The sequence below is a fragment of the Muntiacus reevesi genome, chromosome 1, assembly GCF_963930625.1.
Source record: "Muntiacus reevesi chromosome 1, mMunRee1.1, whole genome shotgun sequence".
Classification (NCBI taxonomy): Eukaryota; Metazoa; Chordata; class Mammalia; order Artiodactyla; family Cervidae; genus Muntiacus; species Muntiacus reevesi.
This window is the reverse complement of record NC_089249.1, coordinates 180,182,635-180,204,377: the sequence shown is the minus strand read 5'-3', so window position 1 is coordinate 180,204,377 and position 21,743 is coordinate 180,182,635. Positions and strand designations below refer to the sequence as shown.

The 21,743-nt window shown below is 39.1% G+C and overlaps 1 protein-coding gene and 1 pseudogene across 3 annotated transcripts in view; one reads left to right on the top strand and one right to left on the bottom strand.

Annotated features, from left to right (window-relative positions):
- The window catches only part of RNF130 (ring finger protein 130), a 141,478-nt gene that overhangs the window by 77,788 nt on the left and 41,947 nt on the right, over positions 1 to 21,743 (bottom strand). For all 3 annotated transcript variants that reach the window (XM_065917249.1, XM_065917248.1, XM_065917247.1), the window contains exon 2: positions 18,841 to 19,035. In XM_065917249.1, the coding sequence (XP_065773321.1) occupies positions 18,841 to 19,035 (195 nt within the window). The remainder of the gene's footprint in view (positions 1 to 18,840; positions 19,036 to 21,743) is intronic.
- LOC136155628 (mitochondrial import inner membrane translocase subunit Tim17-B pseudogene) lies at positions 5,888 to 6,623 on the top strand (annotated as a pseudogene).

Here is a 21,743-nt window from a genome sequence, read left to right as displayed (position 1 = left end):
GACTATGAGGAGATCCAACCAGTCCCATCCTAAAGGAAATCACTTCTGAATATTCATTGGAAGGATTGATGCTGAAGCTGAAGCTCCAATACTTTGGTCACCTGATGCAAAGAGCCAACTCATCAGAAAAGACCCTGATGATGGGAAAGACTGAAGGCAGGAGAAGGGGGCAACAGAGGACTAGACGGTTGGATGGCATCACTGACTCAATGGACATGAGTTTGAGCAAGCTCCGGGAGATGGTGAAGGACAGGGAAGCCTGGAGGGTGCAGTCCATGGGGTTGCAGAGAGTCAGACAAGACTGAGCGACTGAACAACAGCAAAGTACCTAATTTGACTGTAATGATACAAACATTCAATGAAAGATGACAAATATTTGGAACATTCATCACCACTCTCACATTAAAGCCCTTGGCAAACAATGCTAATAAATCATGAATATGGCCTCAGAATCCCATTCATTTCAACATGCTCAGTAGCCAGGATTAATTTGCCAGAGATACCAATTAAGTAAAAGCCTCGCTGTGATCCCTGCTTTCATCTATTTTATTGAAAGCTTTCTCCATTGTCAGTTTTAATGTGAATGTTTCCCCTGCTTGAGTATGGTTACTTTAATAAGCAACTCTACTCTTTGAGAATTTTCAAGCCTACAGAATAGTCTCAATACTATATGAACACTTAAACACATTTTTTATTTAGATCTGTCAATTGATAATACTTCACCTTTTCTGTATGTTTTTGCTGAACCAATTGACAGTAAGTTGCAAACATCATGACATTTCTTTCTTAAATACTTCAGCATTATCTCCTAAGAACATGGATATAATTCATTTATCACATTCAAGAAACTGAACTCTGATATGACACTGTCTGCAATATACAATCTATATTCAAATATTTCTGCCTGCTTCCAATGACTCTCACAACTATTTAGGTTAGCTGAGTACTCAGTACCCAATCTGGTCTTGTGGGCACTGTGCTTAGCTGTCTCTCGTTAGTCTCCTCTGTTTTAAAGCAGATCCCTCAATGTCACTTTCGGACATTCACAACACTGACCTTTTTGATGAGTCCGGGCAAGATATTTTAAAAATGTCCCTCAATCTGGATTTGTCTGATTGTTTTCTCACGATTATATCTCCAAAGTAAATATTTTTGGTAGGAATGGTACACAGGTGATGCTACGTCCTTCTAGCATGCGACATCATATGTCAGGTTTTACCTTTATTGATGAAGGTGAGTTTTATCATTTGGCTAATCTGGTATCTGCCAGATTTTCTCTACTGTGAACAAATACTTGTCTCTTTTTAGTTAATAAGCAGTCTATAAGGTGATGTTTTCAGAATATCCAGTTCCCCAGTAAATCTTTGTTTAATGCACCCAATAATGCCCACCGGAATCAGTTACCACAACACCATTTGTAAAATGGTGACTTTTCTAATATCTTCTACTTTTTGCAAAGTGGTTCTGTAATCAATATGATTCTACCTATCTTTTTTTCCTACTAAATAAACAGAACTTCTAGGTTGGCATCTTTTCTGTAAGAGTCCCTTTTCCCCCAACATCTAGCACTTCTTTGGGAAACAAGGGTATGTGGAAAAATATGTTAATGCTGCTATAATCCTGACTACAAAATCAATTTCAGGGGCCAACAAATGAAGCTAAGCTCCTTTGGGCTCTGAAGTTAAAATGTCTAGGCTCGAATTCCAGCATGATACTTAACCTCTCTGAACCTCTATCTCTTCTTTCAAAAAAGGCATCTTTCAAAAACTTGCAAGCATCATGGCAGATGCTCAGTAAATATATCTACAGTTTACTTAGCCTATCCAACTTGTATTATTATTACTCACAGGAAGTAGAGGAAGCCAAAAACTCCCTACCACAAAACTTTGGAACTCCTGTTGCTTCTCCTTAACTTCTCCTACAACCATGGGAAACACTCAGAGCTATCTGCTGACCAACACAATCCTCCTGGCTTCCAAGAGGATCTGAACTTCAGTTCAGCGAGTGCCTGCAGATGGGAAGGATCAGAAATCACGGAGCTCTTCTCTCAACAGCCTTCGTCACCCCACTCCTGGGAATGAATTTCGGCAAAGCCAATTCAGCTGGGCAGCTGATACTGCAGAAAGGAAAATACAGAAAGGGGCACATGAACTGTTTGAGACACTAGGCCCCAAGTGCAGAAAGTGCTTTCACTGCAAGTTTTTCCACATTTGTACTGTAAGCTTACCTGTTTTTTTTTTTTTTTTTTTTTAAAAAACAGCATCCCTGTGCAAAATCCCATTTAACAGGTTTTCTGCCTTAACAGATGAACTTATTTGCTAGGTTCAAATCAGTTGTCAATGTTCTAAGGAATTTTAAAACTCTTAAATAATTTCCCATATAAAGAGTTAAGGGGAATGTTGCATTCTCATATTAAGTGTCTGTAAAGACACTTCAGTAATTTCTGGTAGTGACATCAGTTATTCCTAAAGAATTCAATGACCTCTTTATATGTAAAGCAGAACACTGTATATTTTAAGTGAAAGAGATTAAAATTTCTTTAAAGGTCTCTCTTCCAAGAACACAAGAGAGGACTTTACACATGGACATCACCGGAAACAGACTGATGATATCATTTGAAACAGAAGATGGAGAAGCTCTATATGGTCAGCAAAAACAAGACCGAGAACTGACTGTGGTTCACATCATCAGCTCCTTATTGTGGAATTCAGGCTCAAACTGAAGTTAGTAGGGAAAATCACTAGGCCATTCAGGTATGACCTAAATCAAATCCCTTATGATTATGTGGTGACGAACAGATTCAAGGGACTAGATCTGTTAAGAGTGCCTGAAGAACAATGGATAGAGGTTCATAACATTGCACAGGACGTGATGACCAAAACCATCCCCAAGAAAAAGAAATGCAAGAAGGCAAACTGGTTTTCTGAGGACTTACAAATAGTTGAGAAAAGAAGAGACACCAGGAAGAAAGGGAAAGATATATCCATCTGAACGCAGAGCTCAGGAGAACAGCAAGGGGAATTAAGAAAGCTTTCTTAAGTGACCAGTGCAAAGAAATAGAGGAAAACAATAGAATGGGAAAGACTATAGACATCTCTTTAAGAAAATTGGAGATACCAAGGGAACATTTCATAAAAAGGTGGGCACAATAAAAAACAGAAACTGTATGGACCTAACAGAAGCAGAAGATGTTAAGAAGAGGTGGAAAGAATACACAGAACTATACAAAAAAGCTCTTAATGACCCAGATAACCATGATGGTGTGATCACTCACCTAGAGCCAGACATTCTGGAATGAGAAGTCAAGTCGGCCTTAGGAAGCATCACTACGAACAAAGCTAATGGAGGTGACAGAATTCCAGTTGAGCTATTTCAAATCTTAAAAGATGATGCTGTTAAAAGTGCTCCACTCAATATGCCAGCAATTTGGAAAACTCAGCAGTGGCCATGGGACTGGAAAAGATCAGTTTTCATTCCAATCCCAAAGAAAAGCAATGCCAAAGAATGTTCAAATTACCGTATGATTGCATTCATTTCACATGCCAGGAAGATTATACTCAAGATCCCTAAAGCTAGGTTTCAGTGGTATGTGAACTGTGAACTTTCAGATGTGCAAAATGGATTTAGAAAAGGCAGAGGAACCAGAGATCAAACTGTCAACATACACTGGATCATAGAAAAAGCAAGGGAATTCCTAAAAAAAAATCTACTTCTGCTTCACTGACTATGCTAAAGTCTGACTATGTGGATCACAACAACCTGAGGACTTTTCTTAAAGAGATGGGAATACCAGACCACCTTACCTGACTCAGTGGACGTGAGTTTGAGCAAACTCAGGTAGATAATGAAGGGCAGGGAAGCCTGGTGTGCTGCAGTTCATGGGATCACAAAGAGTCGGACACAACTTAGCAACTGAACAACAAAAGGTCTAGCTAGAATGGCCGCTGCAGAGGGAACGGGCAGGTGTACGTCAGGGTTTTTCTGTGCTGGCCCATCAGCCACATCGCACCATTAGTCACATCCTGGCTGAGCCCTGCGTGCTCGTGTCTCCACGAAGCTCATGATCTGAGAGGTTCGGATTTTTGCACACATTAAAAAAACTCTACCCAGCAAGACTCTCCTTCAGATTTGAAGCTTTGCAGACAAGCAAAAGTTAAGAAAATTCAGCACTACCAAACCAGTTTTACAACAAATACTAAAGGAACTTCTCCAGGCAGGAAACACAAGAGAAGGAAAGGACCTGCAGAAAATAAACCCGAAACAGTTAAGAAAATGGTAACAGGATTATGCATATCAAAAATGACCTTAAATGTAAATAGATTAAATACACCAACCAAAAGATGTAGACTAGGTGAATGAAAACATGTGCATGTATGCACTTTCACTTATGACATCACTATGCTTGACCCTCCCAAATTGTATATGTAACTATTTTACACTGTTAAGTTAATCATGTTCCCATTATGACTTGCAGTTGTAATTATCTTTTATTTTTTGTCAGGTTATTGACTGTGAAAACTGATAAACATCTTTTACTATTGGGATTATGTAATGATTACTCACTTAGTACTACTATATCATGATTGGTCAACACTTACCTGTATCATGCCATTCCCTTCTGGCTTGTAGTTTCTAGTCCCTTCTGTGGGTGATAACCTGATGGGAATTCCCTTGTATGTTGTCATTTTTCTTTTAATATTTTATCTTTGTCTTTAATTTCTGTCAGTGTGATTACTATGTGTCTGTGTTCCTCCTTGGCTTTATCTTGCCTGGGACTTTCTGTGCTTCCTGAACTTGGCTGACTATTTCCTTGCTTCCTTCCTTTGGGAAGTTTTCAGCTTTTATCTCTTCAAATATTTTCTCAGGTCCTTTCTCTCGCTCTTGTCCTTCTGGGACCCCTATAATGTGAATGTTGGCGTGTTTAATGTTGTCCCAGAGGTCTCTTGGTCAACAGAACTCTATAGCACCAAAACTAGGATCTAACAGAAAAACCTATAATTACTTTCTGAATTCCAGATGCATCTCAGAACTATCTTGAAATTTTTTGGAAAATACAAATGCTCAAGTATTGAGTTTTTTCTCCAAACCTCCAGATGTGTTTCTAATGAGCAGTCATGTTTAAAAACAACTGGACTTGGAGAAGGAAATGGCAATCCACTCCAGTATTCTTGCCTGAGAAATCCCATGGACAGAAGAGCCTGGCAGGCTATAGTTCATGCGGTCATAAAGACTTGGAAACGACTCAGAGACTAAACAACAGAAAGCCTTGCTGGATTCAGGTCTGGGGGTTGATGAGCCGATCTGTGCGCCTAATTAGCCTTAAACAGGGAAATTAAAGTGGAAGTTCCAGAAACCAAAAATAAATAAATAAATAAATAAAAACAACTGGACTATATGATGGTCTTTTACTTTTATCTAGTTTGTTTCACTTTTTCTATTTCATATTCAGTGCTCCCATTTCATTTAGTTTATGTTCTCCAATTTCTTCATCTCTTCTTTTTTTTTTGGATGTTCTTTCTCAAGCCTTTATCAAGTGTAGTAGAAAAGCTTTTGTATACATATATTTAAATATGTGTAATATAGATATTTAATTATGAGTTTTTGCCTAACTAAAAAAATTGTGACATTTTGATTCCACTTGTTTGACTTTATATGAATAGAATGTTAGATTTCTAGTTAAAAAATAGATATGTAACAAGCAACAAAGGTTTACTATACAGCACAGGGAACTAGTCAATATCTTGTAATAACCTATGATGTAAAATAATTTCAAAAATAATATATTACATATATTTGTATAAGTGAATCACCTGAAACATTGTAACTCAATTATACTTCAATAAAATATATTTATTAAAAAAAAAAAAAGAATTCAAGTGAGGCTGCCATGGAGGAGTATGTTCCTGAGCCTTGCCCTTCGTGAATTATGTGGATGATTGTAGTGGAACCTTCACTATGGGTATTATCAGCATGGAGTCTTCCAGGCTATTAAGGGCCTCTGTAATGGCCCTATTGGAATTGGGCATCAATTAACAAGCAGTGTCAACGCAGTGAGGATCTGAGCCCCTCAGACTGGAGATATCCTCGTCATGTGGGGGGACATGTTTTCCACCATCAACTGTGGTCTGGTGCTGCTGTGGGGCAAGGAAGACCCCTGGAGCTCAATCACCCCTGGAGCACTGACCAGGGCTGTGCTGGCTGCCCGCAGTGGCCACTGGCCATGGCTGTCTCAGCAATGATGGGGGTGTGTCCTGTTGGCCCTCATCGAGGGTGCTGGCATCCTCCAAACTCACTACAGGGCCCAGCAGTTCTGCAATACATCCCCATTCCTGGATGAGCTCAGCCAGCTGCCCCCTGAGTGTACCTTGGCTGCAGGTTACCCCAGCTATCAGCAGTATCATGGAGAAAGTGACCATTTGTCATTACCACCATGGGCGCACCTCTTCTGTTCTCTCCCCGATTATCTACCTCAAAGGGAGGGCTGGCTCCCAGGTGGCCCTGGGGTCCTCCACAGAGGGCCTCTGCTCTGTTCCCTTATCCCAGGTTGGGTGTGGGGTACCCTAGCTGCCCTGATGGGTGGGTCCCTTTTCTATCAGGGCACCACAGCCCCCACGCACATGTAACACGCTCCCACCCTAGTCTCTTTACACAGTGCCCTGATGAGTATTTAAAGTCAGTTTTGAAAGGCCTCTGTACATACTCCTTGAGCCTTCCACAGGAGCCACTCTCTAGAACAGGGGCAGAGCACTCTTCAGGGACTTGGGAGCCCTCAGATTTGGAGCCGCATAGAGAGTGGTCCCTAACAAAGGCTTATGGGATGAATGTGTAGGAGGGGAAATGAAAAAAAAAAAAGAATTCAAAGAAGAAAAATATATGCTACATTCTTTCACAAAATGAAAACACCTGTGGGTAACAGATTATATTACAGATTTCCTGCTGAGATTTGTCACTGTTTTTTTCTAAAACATAAATTTGATTCCTCTATTCAAACCCTTTCATGTATCCCTCCTGTCAACTAAATAAAGTTCAAACTCCATGCCATTCAGGGCATTTCAGGAAACAAGTGGACCTAAAGGTAACTGAGCATGGTGTAACAGTTGTTCAGTCGCTAAGTCATGTCTGGCTCTTTGCACCCTCATGGACTGCAGCATGCCAGGCTTCCCTGTCCTTCACTATCTCCTGAAGTTTGCTCAAATCATGTCCACTGAGTCAGTGATGTTATTTAACCATCGCATCATCTGCCGCCCCCTTTCCTTTTGCCTTCAATCTTTCCCAGCAGCAGGGTCTTTTCCAATGCATAGGCTCATGTGATGGTAGACACTTCTTATTGACCAAATGAAATAGTTTGTCCAAAGTGACTGAAACAGTGGCTCATGATCTAAATAGTATGCAAGGGTGAAGTGTGGAGGAGGATAAATGTGAGAGAACAGAGGGCCCACAGAACCGAAAGCTTCAACAAACCCAAATGACAGAAGGAGAAAAAGAGAAGAAGCAACAGTCAGAGAACAGGACACTGGAACTGAGACTCAAGAGATATAAAAATTCCAGGAGATAATGAGGCCCAGGTTACTAACGAGGTGGAATGGTCAAAGGATCTAAGAGAAGAATCTTAGGTTTGGTTGTTCACTCCCCATATGGATACTGAAGTTGGCCAGGATGACGGCAGGGCTACATATGTATGGGTGAGTAAGCCAGGACTCAGGGCCTCTGAGAAGCGACAGGCAGGGAGGTGAATGACTGACAGAAGAGGGACACAATGGTGTGGAACAAGAGAATGAAAGGTAAAGTTGTTACTGTGGAAGTGTACTGGTGTGAAAGCAGCTGTACTGCTTCAAGAAAATGCCAGTACCATGGATATCCAGCTGATGCCCACAAGGTTCACAACACTGATGAACTTGAAATTGTGCTGAAGTGTGAACCTAAACCACCTGCCCAAAAGCTGACATACAGGCGAGCTCCATGTGTGAGCCACCAAGCGATTCCAGAGCTGCTTCATTCTCGGCTGTAATTTGTCCTCAAAAAGAACAGGGGTCTACTGAATCCTTGTTCTTTTATTCCTTGAGTAGGAAGTTCCTCAAACAAGTAGGGCCAATGCTCAATGCCCAGTACTCAAATGTCATTTCTTTTCTTCTTATGCTATCTCCTGCCTATATGTACTCATCAGGTAATTTCTGTTTGAGTTTTCTGCATCATAATAAAGAAAAGATAAAAGCAAAGACCAGGCGGAAAAAAAAGTCACTTTTGCCCTTGATGTAGAGAGGCAGAAAAGTAGGAGGGTAATCAGGAGGACAGCACCAGACATCAAGAAAATCATCCAATCTTTTAGTTAGAAGAGTTCTTAGAGATCATCTTCAACGTAATACAGGAACCCCCTATAAATTACTTAAAAGAATTATTTCTATTCATTTCCTTTTGGCTGGGCTGGGTCTTCCTTGCCGCACGGGCTCTTCTCTAGTGAGGGAGAGCAGGGGTCACCCTCCAGTGGCAGCGCAGACTTCTCACTGCAGAGGCTGCTCTTGTTGCGGAGCACCGGCTCTAGTGTGCATGGCTTCAGCAGGGCCGGTTCTCGGGCTCTAGAGTGCAAGCTCAATAGCTGTGGAGCATACAGGCTCAGCGGCTTCACGCCATGTGGAATCCTCCCAGACCAGGGATGGAAGCTGTGCCTCCTGCATTGGCAGGTGGATTTTTTACCGCTGAGCCACCAGGGAAGCCCAGTTTTTAGTACCAGAAAGGTCCTTTTAATAACTAAATTCTTGATTCCTGAATGCCCATTCATGGCTCTTGGTTCTCTTCTCTGGAGAAGCATCACTGAACAAATAAACTGTATTTCACTTATTGATGGTGTAAAATACCATAAACTGTAAAGTGCATCATTACTGTATGTATCATGAAGAAAAAATCCTGTGAAACCATAAGATGCCATCAAATATAAGAAACATTTCAAAGAACTGATGAAAACTGCTCTTCCCTTGCAAGAAGTCAAAGACATCTTCCCTGGAACTCTGCCTGAGTCTTTTCTCCATACTAATTATTCCCAAAGTCCCAAATTATTCATTTTTAAAAAAGATTTTTAAAAGAATCTAACATTTACAAGTTGGAAATATAAAAACTTCTTTTCCCCCAAACCATTAAGAGTAAGCTACTGGCATGATGCCACATCATCCCTAAACATTCAGTGTGTATTCTATAAACAAAAAAACACATAAATAAACAGTACAATCACCTAAATCAGGAAATTAACACTGATATGCTACTGCTGTCTAATCTGAGAGTCCATTCAGCTCACTCAGTTACCCAATCACGTCCTTACAGTAGTCCAGGCCAGAGCCACGCGTTACATTCAGCTCTCAGGTCTCCTTCAGTCCCAGTCTCTCAGGCTCTGCTTGATGCTCACGACCTTGACATGTTTATTTTGCAGAATGTCCCTCATCTGGATTCGTCTGGTGTTTCCTTGTGGCTAGACTCAGGTCACACACCTCTGGCAGTAACACCACAGAAATGACGCTGCGCTCTTTCTGGTGAATACTCCCAGGGGGCACAGTTTTGATATAACCCATTACTAGTGACGTTCACTTTGATCATTCATAAGAGTGATGTCCTCCAGGCATTTCCAGGCATTTGAAGTGACTCTTTTTCCCCTAGTAATTGTTAAGTGTTCTGTAGGGAGGTATTTTGAGACTAGGTAAGCATTCCCTTCCTCGTCAAACTTTCACTTTATTTTACTTTTTAGATCAGTATGAATTCACGGTTATTATTTTACTTAATGGTCTAAAATACTATCATTATTAACTTGATGCCAAAATTCCAAATTGTGTTCAATACAACTTTTTCCATCCTGTTGTTTTTTTTTGATGTTTTTAAATGTCTTTTTCAATTAAGAATGAATATAATACTTTAATACCAAGAGCAGCATGAGACTAATGTCTCCCTTCATCTGAATAGTACGCTTACAGGGATACAGGTCAAGCTTTCAATGTATTTTTTAGCAGCCATGCTACATTTTAGCATATGCTGAGCTTACATGATTATTGTTCCCAGCTGTCCCCAACTTGAACTGTTACTTTCTCCACAAAACCTAGTTACTAATTTTTTTTAACCATTTGTGGGTTGACCTAATGAATACTTTCTTTTCATTGTTATATGTTCCAAGATCCACCTAGTTTTGTACCATTTTCAAGTTAAGATACCTATATTTATGTTTTCTTATACGTTTCATTTTTTTAAAGTCTTACTTAAGTATAGCTGATTTACAACATTGTGTTAATGTCTGTTGTACTGCAAAGTGACTCAATTACACATACATTCTTTTCCATTATGATTTATCACAGGATATTGAACATCGTTCCCCATGCTGTACAGCAGGACCCTACTGCTTATCCAGCCTGTGTATTCGTTTGCGCCTACTAACCCTAACCTCCCAGTCTTTCCCTCTGTGCCCCTCGGCAACCACAGGTCTGCTCTCTCTGAGTCTGCTCTGTAGATGTGTTCACATGTGCCATATTTTAGATTCTACACCTAAGTGCTATCAGATGGCGCTTGTTTTTCTCTTTCTGACTCACTTTGCTTAGTATGATAATTTCTAGGTTCATCAACACTGCTGCAAATGGCACTATTTCATTCTCTTTTATGGCTGAGTAATATTCCACTGTATTGGGTTGGCCAAAGAGTTCCTTTGGTTTTTAAGGAAAAATAAAAGATACATTTTTCATTTTCACTAAGAACTTTGTTGAACAGTGTATTCACTGTTTTGTTCCACTACCTTCTACCACTTTTCAGGCAACTTCAAAATTTCATTTTCCAAAACTTTTTATCTCTGAGCAAAGAACTGTTTCAGGTGGGTTTTATAATCCTCCAGGAAATCGAAATTTTTTTCCTACTAAGAGAATTTTGTAAAGACAGAAATAAATGGAAATCTGAAGGTTCAATGTCTGATAATTGTAGATTTTTTAATGATGGCCATTCTGACCCATGTGAGGTGGAACGTCATTACAGTTTTGCTTTGCATTTCTCTAATAATAAGTGATGATCAGCATCTTTTCATTTGCCTATTGGCCATCTGTTGTGTTTTCTTTGGAGAGCTGTCTATTTAGGTCTTCTGCCCATTTTTTGATTGGGCTGGTTGTTTTTCTGGTATTGAACTATATGCGCTGTTTGTATATTTTGGAAAATAAACCCCTGTCAGTTGTACCATTTGCAAATATCTTCTCCCAGTCCATAGGCTGTCTTTTCATTTTGTTTATGGTTTCCTTTGCTATGCAAAAGGTTGCAAATTTGATTAGGTACAAGTTTTTGATTAAAAAAAAATTTTTAATGAGTGGAGGAAAAAAAGTCCACAGGCATTCCAACCAGGGAAGATTTAAGTTGAGAAGAAACCTTATGATAGCTTTTACACCAAGAACCAGCACTCCAATGGCCTTACAATATGCTCTTTATGTTTAAAAACCTCTGAGAGCTCAGTGAACTGAAGAAAATGGATGGTGGCTGGTGTCAGTCAGGTTCCTTGCTTTTGGAGTGGGAGTTTACAGATAAGCACAGGGAGAAAATCACAAGGACCCATGCAATGCAATGGGTTAGAGCTGGAGACCTAAGTATGAACTCATTCTTGGCTTAATACAGACACAAATGGTTATATACAGAAACATTTAGTTATGTACATATACAGGTATTAGTATACACATATATATTTCCTTTGTCTGTCAACTGAGAAGGTCCAGAAACAATAAAACCTTAATAGTAACAAGTACATCTAATACCCAGAGCTTGATTTCTAGTATCATTTTCCAATAAATGGAAACTAGGGTTCCTTGGAGAAATGCTTGATTCTAGGAATAGGAAAGGAAATATATACAAGATGAACCTGGAGTATCTTGCAGCACCAGAAAAGAAGAGAATGCTCAAAACACAAACAAAAAACCAACACTCATGGTATTGGAAACATGAAAAAGGACAGAAGAGTCAACTGAAAAAACTCCCAACGGCCAAAGCTGGAATAATGTGAACAAAAAATGAGCCAAGTAATATTGTATTGTAATACAAAGTACAAAATAAATATCCATAAGTCCACTCTGATACATATAAATGACTGAATAAATCAATAGAAAAGAGACAAACCATCTATATGGAACAATTCCAAGTAAACACGTAATACTTTACCCTAAGGAGGGGAAGTCTAACTCCCAACGCCTTAAGTGTGGGTTGTGCACAGTAACCTCCTAAAGAGTGTTGTATGGAAGAGGGAAAAGAGAAACATCATAGTGGATAAGTCTGACAAACAGCCAGGTAGTCAAGGTCAGCACCAACAGTGATCACTCACATTGACAGAACATGACAGGTGATGAGGATGACACCTTACCCCTGTGGTCTTCCTCCCCAAACCCATATCCTCAGTCTAGTCATGCAGAAAAAGCAAACAAATCCCACTGAAGGACATGCCACAAAATACCTGAGCAGGAGTCCTAAGAAACTGTCATAGCCAAGAGAAGCCTAGCAGATATAATGACCAAAGTAATGTAATATCCTGGATGGGATCCTGGAACTCCAAAGGACATTAGATAACTAAAGAAATTGGAATAAGATAGGAAGTGAAGTGAAAGTCACTCAGTTGTGTCCGACTCTTGCGACCCCATGGACTAGACTGTAGCCTCCCAGACTCCTCTGTCCATGGGATTCTCCAGGCCAGAATACTGGAATGTGTAGCCCTTCCCTTCTCCAGGGGTTCTTCCAGACCCAGGGATCGAACCCAGGTCTCCCACATTGCAGGCAGATTCTTTACCAGCTGAGCCAACAGGGAAGCCCAAGGATAAGCCCAATGGAATAAAATATGGACTTTAGTTAATAACATACCAAGAGTTCCCCTGGTGGTTTAGTGGGTAAAGAACTTGCCTGCAGGAGACATAAGAGATATGGGTTTGATCCCTGGGTCAGGAAGATCCCCTGGAGAAGGGCAGGGCAACCCACTCCTGTATTCTTGCCTGGAGAATCCCATGGACAGATGAGCCTGGCAGGCTACAGTCCATGGGGTCACCAAGGATGGGACAGGACTGAAGTGACTTAACACACATGTGTGTATGCAATATACCAATATTGGTTCATTAATTGTTAATAATAACATACCAGTATTGGTTCATTAACTGCAACAAATGTACCATGCTAATGTAAAATGTAATAATAAGAGAAACTGGGCACAGTATCTATGGGAATTATCTGTACTATCTTTGCAATTTTTCTGTGAATATAAATCTGTTCTAAAAGGTTTATTTTAAAGACTCATGCTGTAAAATATCTGAAAAAAAGAATGGTGACCAGAAAGCAAAGAAACAACACTTTTAAAGTGCTGAAACCTAGAATTTCACATCTATGTCCTTAAGAAATGATGGCAGAAAAAGACACTTTAGGGTAAATAAATGATGAAAGAATTTGTCACAGCAGATTTGCACTGCAAGAAATGATTTAATAGATTATCTAGACTGAAAGGGAAATGACACTAGATGAAATCTGTGACTACACAAAGAAAAAAAGAACATCAGTTTTTCTGTTCCCATTATTCTCACCAACAAATGACTTCTCTTTATTCCTCCTCCAAAGGCTCTATAGACTTAAGAGTCTGACTGTAAGTCTTACCAGGGCAGAAAAGCCCTCCAAGGGAGAGTCCGTCTACAAACTCTGGGGAAGGATTGTACACTGTTAAAAATATGGAGCGGTACATCTGGCATTTAGTAGGCATGCGCCTGAGAGGCTGAACACTCAGTAAATACAAAGGACGGTTCTACAGAGCCAAGAATTATCCTGACTCAATATCCTACCTTCTGAAAAACCCGAACTGAGGAGCACTGTAAGGTATCAAATAATCTTTACCAGTCCTCTAACACATGGAGCAAGGTCGCACCATCTTCCTTAGCAGCTGTGCCTGCGGCACTAGCTCTGAGCTTGTCTCTATAAATACAGGTCATCATCATATGAACACCTAACGAGTAAAAAATGCCTTCTGTCCTGTAAACTGTGAAACTGATTTCTAAGCCAGTATTCTAAACCCCATGCAGATCCTTTACAATATTTTAGCTTCCTCCTCTTCTACTGCTGGAGGGGAAAGGATAAGCACAAGCAAGATAAAATTGCAAGTCAAGTGATGAGTCCAATCAATTTACTCAGGATACTGAGCCTGCAGTGTCTGAATTAGGAATGCTAGAAGATAAATTGTCTTAAGTATCTGGCAGAGGAAGAGGCTCTCCACTTCCAGGGAAATAAAGGACAAGTTCAGAGCTTACAGGAATGTTTTAAAACAGAAATCATCAGCAGTCATTTTTTAAAAGTTGTTCTTTTTCAAAAGCTACTGCCTACATATTACAGTTTCAGATTTTTCTTGATAATTATGAACTTCTGAAAAAAGTGTATGGATCATATGGAAAACACAGAAGAGATATTTGCAAACTCAGGCTACAGACACAATTAAGAGTCTATTTTCTGCTATAGTAGTATATTTAAAATGCAAACTCAATCTTTTCCGAAGTAATTAAATTCATATTCAACTACAACCTAAAAACTAAACAGTTAAAGCAACAGTATGACTATTATTTATTTTCTTGATGGGCTTTTAGAATAAAAGAATAGATTTACATTAAGTGGCCCAAATTATGGGTATTTAAAGATATTTTACAATGTATTTGTGACTTATCTTTACTTGTTTTCATAAGGTGTGATTTTTTTTCCTATTCACAGAGAGAATATTCTATATTCTAGAGTAATTTTTCCCCATTCATTGCTAGATAATATAGAGCTATATACCTTTTGTTAAAAAGAGAATATGATGCAGAAAAGGTGAAGAGCTATTTGATTGATTCTATTCAACCAGTTAAAGGAACACTAAGAAGCATTCGATACTGCTAATTGACATAAAGATAGAAAAGTAAAGTACTTGGTTAAATATTTACCTAAATTTAAAAAAAAAAAAAAAATATTTACCTAAATTACCTCATCTTCCTATTAGCAATGAAAAAATGCTCACAGATTCTTACAGACATACGAATAAAACTATATAAGAACTCTCTGATTTGACAACAATTTGACACAATTTATGACTGTTAAGCAATAAAGTCTATATTAATTTTTAAAAGACAGGAAAATAAATCCTTAACTTTTATACAAATGTGCATTATTTTAAACTATGCAAGTGCCCATAACTTCCCCTTTATACTACCACATATTTGTTAACTACATTACAAAGAACTTATTCTGCCAAGTAGAGGTAACAAATAAAACCACAAATTGAGCAGTCTTTCCTGTCAATGATGTCATGGACACTGTGCCAGAAAAGATGTCCTTCAGCCACCAGATGAAGGGCATTCATTAGAACAAACAGGAATAAGCTCTTGAAACATTGTCAACAAGGCAAGAAAATGAAATACTTAACAAAGTGAAATTTTAAAATTAGTTATAAAATATATCCTTAAATGAAAAGAAAGCTTAACAAAGCTAAATATCTTCATGAAAGCATTTCGACGCAGCACATACTTATTTTGTTCAAGATATTTTGCTAACCATTGCAAAAAATAAAAAGACACAAACTTTAACTTAAAGAAACCTGCAGTCTTCTCTCTACTGCCAGTCAAGCATACAAATGATGAAAACAAAAAGCAAAAGGACAGTACAGTCCAGAGACGCTATGAAGACTGAAGGGGCCTCAGATAGTAAACTCACTGAGGGTGTGACCCAGAGGTCTTTTTATCAACTCTTACCAGTTCATATTAGTTCACATTACAATGCACAGCACAAAGGTGCTTTCTCTCAAATGAAGGGTGGATAGTAGAATTGACATGTGAGCAGGGGAGGGCTAAAACATGGATCTCCCCCTTGAGATGTGGAACTACAGGCATATTACAGGTATCTCTGCAGGTACAGATACAGGGGGTATCTAGTCACTCTGACAGAAAGGTCCTTGAACCCTACACAGAAACAGGAAGAAAGGGCTGTGTGAAGGGAGAGAAGCAGTGCACATTAACGAGCCAGGAAGACAAGCAGCTCTCAGGGCACAGAGGCTGTTTATGTTGCTGTCCTCCACAGCAGGGGTTCATCGCCTTCCAGAGAAAGACGTAGAGACCAAAGAGGTCTTCCTGCACAGGAGGCAACGTGGCCTACATCACAGGGAGGAAGTCAGTGAAAAATCTGAGATGGAAACCTAGCCTTCTTATCTTTACCTATTTCTCAAAGCAAGATCTGTGGACCAATGGCGTTAGTATCATGTATAAACTTATTAAAGATACAGAATCTCAGGTTATACTCCACACCTACTGAATCAAAATCTCCATTTTAATAAGATTCCCAGAGGATACACATGTACATCAAACTTTGAAGAGTATTCCAGAGCATCTATCTAGATATGAAATTACTGGACCACAATGTTTGAGATCTTTAATGGTATCAGACAGTACTAAATTTCTCTCTGAAGTACTGTTATCAATTTACTGTCTCACATTCTTCTTTCTAATTTTCTGTGTATCATAAAGCCATATGTTTTGCAATATAAAGCCATTTCTTATTGCTCTTATATTACATTTGCCTTACAAAATTGCCTCTTATATATCCTAAGAATATATCCTCAAACTCTATCCCTAATTTTCCTTATTTGTGTTATCAGCTAAAATGTAATAAAAGAGTTACATGGTCAAATAAATTTGGGAAACTGCAGGTTAATCAATTAAAACAAGTCTTTAAGACTTCTCAGAGACTTCAGTATGTTTATTAGGAGCTTCTAAAATTGGAATATTTTTCAAGCATTTTCTAAAACTTATTGCATCATTTACCTTTTTTCCTCCATGGGTCATCTATGGAACATTTCTGGATACTCTTAACATTTCAAGGAACACAGATGGAAAATTCATGTTAATTTAGAAAAGAATTCTCTCCTTTTTTAACAAAAATCATTGGGGGAAAAAAAAAACCAAACTCGAGTCCCTCTCTTATAATCCCCAGATCTTTACATACTCAGAAGACTCTCATCCTCACTACTTTAGTGGTTTTGTGTATGTAAAATAACATCACAGAAAAAGAAAAATACATTCTGCTCAGTTGAATTTCTCTCTATTCATTTTCCTTTGTGTTTTCAGTAAGAAGAAAACAGCAAGGAACAATTAGGTCCAAAATTTTGAATAGTTTTTTCTTCCCTCTATTACAGCCGATGAGAGCAAACTGGCATCTGCTCTGAGACCTAGGCAGAAAAACCACTGTCATTTTTTTTTTTTTTTTTTTTTGAGGATAACTGATTTACAATGCTGTGTTAGTGATCTCTGGTAGTGAAAATCACACATTCTATTTTATTTATACTTTCCTTTAAAAGTTTCAGTTTTTCCACAATGAGCACAAATTACTTTTGGACAAAGAAAAAACATATTTTAATTCTAAAATGCTTAATTTGAAGGGAAGAAAACAAGTTAGAGCAATAAAATTTAAATTAATCTGCATTATTCTATCAAGATATACACAAAAGTATCAATGATCTTAAGTTAGGGTGAGGTCTTTGCAAGATAACTGTCTAAAATTGACAATGCAAATATTAATTATATGATTAAAGAGTTAATTCTTTAAGTAAGTCATTGATCTTTAACATTTCTTATAAATGCAGAATTAAAAGTTTATCTAGGTTTCAACAAGTTGTAAGAGACAGATTGGTAAACTGAAAGGTAAACACCAAAAAACCCGTGTCTAAGCCTCTCTTCTGCTGGCCCTTGCTTGCTTCAATCTCGGTCTGTAAGTGGGAGGGTACCTATAACATACATGGTCATGATGAGGACTGTCTAAGAAAATACATAAAAAAGGGACTCCTCTACATCATGTCATCAGAGAAATACAAATTAAAACAACCTATTACAGTGACCAAAAAGAAAAAAAAAAAAGCTGACAGCACTAAACGCTGGTGAGGATGTGGAGGAACAGGAACTTTCCTTCACTGCTGCTGGAAATCTATGAAGCGGTACAGCCACCATCCTGACTGAACAACTTAGCAATCAGGCTCCGTAGTATGTATCCAAGGGAACTGAAAACGTATGTCCACACGAAAACCTGCACATGTATGTTTATGGTGGCTTCACTCACAACTGCTCAAACATGGAAGCCACCAAGATGTCCTTCAGTAAGTGACTTGATAAATAAACTGTGGAACATCCAGACATTGGAATATTCAGCACTCAAAAATAATGAGCTATCAAGTCAAGAAAAGACATGGAGGAAACCTAAATGCATACAACTAAGTGAAAAAAGCCAGTCTGAAAAATGTCCAGATTCTGCTGGGAACCTAAAATTGCTTTAAAAAATAAAGTCTAATAAAAACCAAAAAGCTCACTGCCACACAGTGCCTGCCATATATATAGCAGTGCTCAATAAATTGCACCATTGTTATTAAAATAAGTACGTTATTAAAATAAGTACATTAGAAATATCCTAAGTGTTTCCACAAAAATGAATATGGTTACTACTGTAATTAATTATTAAGTTAGTTTCAACATTCACTTTGATAAGATAAAAGGCATGACATAATTTGGATGAATGATTCTAAATCTAAGATATTATTTTTCAAAGTTATCAGTAAAATGTAAAATGACTAAGGATTCAGTCACAGTCAGTTTCTTAATAAGTGCAAGTTTCACAGTGTTTTACTGTTATTATGTAAGAAAAAGTTCAACTAAAAGAAAAAAAAATGCATCTCAGCAAACAAATGGCAATACCAAAGAAAAATATAATCCTAGAATTAGGTTGGAAATGATATGGTTTCAGCAAGAGGTAGAATGTCTTCCTATAAGGCAATAATATGTCAGAGGGAAGACAAAATCTACGACTTCCTTTTTTGTTTACCTGGATGAGTCATGGTGACTGGCTCCTCTTTGGATTTATTATTGTAGATGACGACAGCAACTGCATTGTGGAAAGCAGCCCGTGATATTTTCTCTTTAAAGGTGCAATTTCCCCTCTGCAGCAAGGCAATCCACTGTTTGATGTTAGGAGGGACAAAGAACCGTGTTTGAGGGTCACAGCCCAGATGATCAGCAACTAGACAGATGAGAAGGGAATAAACAACAACCAGAGACATTAACTTTTTCCTCAAGGAAATAAAATCAATCAAATCTTCCTCAAAGTGCTTAACTATTCTCTGGATACCATAGCACTTCAAGCAGCTTGCTGCCAGTAGAGCTATAAATACATCCACAAAGGACAATGCAACGAATCCAAGTCTGTATCTGTACAGGGAGAGAGATGCTCCATTAAAACGTTACCTGTAAAGGAAATTAGAAGGGAAACGCTCTGTTTAACTCACAGATAGACAAAATATAAAAGACTGATCATATCTAACATAGGCTGGTGAAGACAGCAGGAAGATATGACAGACAGAACCCTCAGCAATCCAAGGGATGAATCCACCCTGACTTCTGTTCATTCACTGCAGCTCAGGTCAGCTGCTCAGTCCTGTCTGACTCTGCCATCCCACGAACTGCAGCACACCAGGCTTCCCTGTCCATCACCAACTCCCGGAGCTTGCTCAAACTCATGTCCATCAAGCTGGTGATGCCATCCAACCATCTAATCCTCTGTTGTCCCCTTCTCCTCCTGCCTTCAATCTTTCCCAGCATCAGGGTCTTGTCCAATAAGTCAGTTCTTCGCATCAGGTGGCCAAACTATCAAGAGTTTCAGCTTCAGCATCAGTCCTTCTAATGAATATTCAGGACTGATTTCCTTTTGGATGGACTGGTTTGATCTCCTTGCAGTCCAAGGAACTCTCAAGAGTCTTCTCCAACACCACAGTTGAAAAGCATCAATTCTTTGGTGCTCAGCTTTCTTTACAGTCCAACTCTCACATCCATACATGACTACTGGAAAAGCCATATTTGACTAGATGGACATTTGTCAGCCAAGTAATGCCTCTGCTTTTTAATATGCTGTCTAGGTTGGTCACAACTTTTCTTTCAAGGAGCAAGCATCTTTTAACTTCATGGCTGCAGTCACCATCTGCAGTGATTTTGGAGCCCCCAAAAATAAAGTCTCTCATTGTTTTCACTGTTTCTGTATCTATTTGCCATGAAGTGATGGGACCAGATGCCATGATCTTAGTTTTCTGAATGTTGAGTTTTAAGCCAACTTTTTCACTTTCCTCTTTGACTTTAATCAAGAGGCTCTGTAGTTCCTCTTTACTTTCTGCCATAAGGGTGGTATCATCTGCATATCTGAGGTTATTGGTATTTCTCCCGGCAACCTTGATTCCAGCCTGTGCTTCATCCAGCCCAGCATTTCGCATGATGTACGCTGCATGTAAGTTAAATAAGCATGGTGACAATATACAGCCTTGACCTACTCCTTTCCCAATTTGGAACCAGTCTGTTGTTCTGTTTCTGGTTCTAACTGTCGCTTCCTGACCTGCATACAAATTTCTCAAGAGGCAGGTCAGGTGGTCTGGTATTCCTATCTCTTTCAGAATTTTCCAGTTTGTGGTGATCCACACGGTCAAAGGCTTTGGAATAGTCAATAAAGCAGAAGTAAATGTTTTTCTGGAATTCTCTTGCTTTTTTGATGATCCAGTGGATATTGGCAACTTGATCTCTGGTTCCTCTGCCTTTTCTAAATCCAGTTTGAACAGCTGGAAGTTCACGGTTCACATACTGTTGAAGCCTGGCTTGGAGAATTTTGAGTATTACTTTGCTAGTGTGTGAGATGAGTGCAAGTAGTGCAAGTGCAGTAGTCTGAGCATTCGTTGGCATTGCCCTTCTTTGGGACTGAAATGAAATCAGACTTTTTCCAGTCCTGTGGCCACTGCCGAGTTTTCCAAATTTGCTGACATGTTGAGTGCAGCACTTTCACAGCGTATCTTTTGGGATTTGAAATAGCTCAATTGGAATTCCATCACCTCCACTAGCTTTGTTCGTAGTGATACTTCCTAAGGCCCACTTGACTTCACATTCCAGGACATCTGGCTCTAGGTGAGTCCATGCACAGTCCATGGAATTCTCCAGGCCAGAATACTGGAGTGGGTAGCCTTTCCCTTCTCCTTGGGATCTTCCCAACCCAGGGATTGAGCCCAGGTCTCTTGCACTGCAGGAGAATTCTTTACTAGCTGAGCCACAAGGGAAGCCTGAGAATATTGGAGTGGGTAGCCTATCCCTTCTCCAGCAGATCTTCCCAACCCAGGAATGGAACCAGGGTCTCCTGCATTGCAGGAGGATTCTTTACCAACTGAACTATCAAGGAAAATAACATGAAACTAGAATAAATATTCCTCTAATTTATGTGCTGTGTTAAGTTGCTTCAGTTGTGTCCAACTCTGTGTAACCCTATGTACTGTAGCCTGCCAGGTGCTTCGGTCCATGGGGTTATCCAGGGAAGAATATTGGAGTGGGTTGCTGGGCCCTTCTCCAGGGGATCTTTTCCATCCAGGGATTGAACCACGTTATCTGTGGCTCCCACATCGTAGGTGGATTCTCTATTGCTGAGTCACCAGGGAAGCCTCATCTAATTTATATTTATGGGCAAATATTTCTCTACAGTGTCACATTAGGATACATATATTGACTTATTATATCCACTTGTCTAACAAGATACACAAAGACACTGAAACTATCCATTGGGACAATAAATTACATGGTCATTGTCCTAGATTTGGAGGGAAGTTTTTTCAAGTACATTTAAATTTGTCAGGGGAAGTTGATCCATTTTTGATTCTGCAAACATGGGAATCATACCTCTGGCACTCTGCATATCTTAAAAAGCTG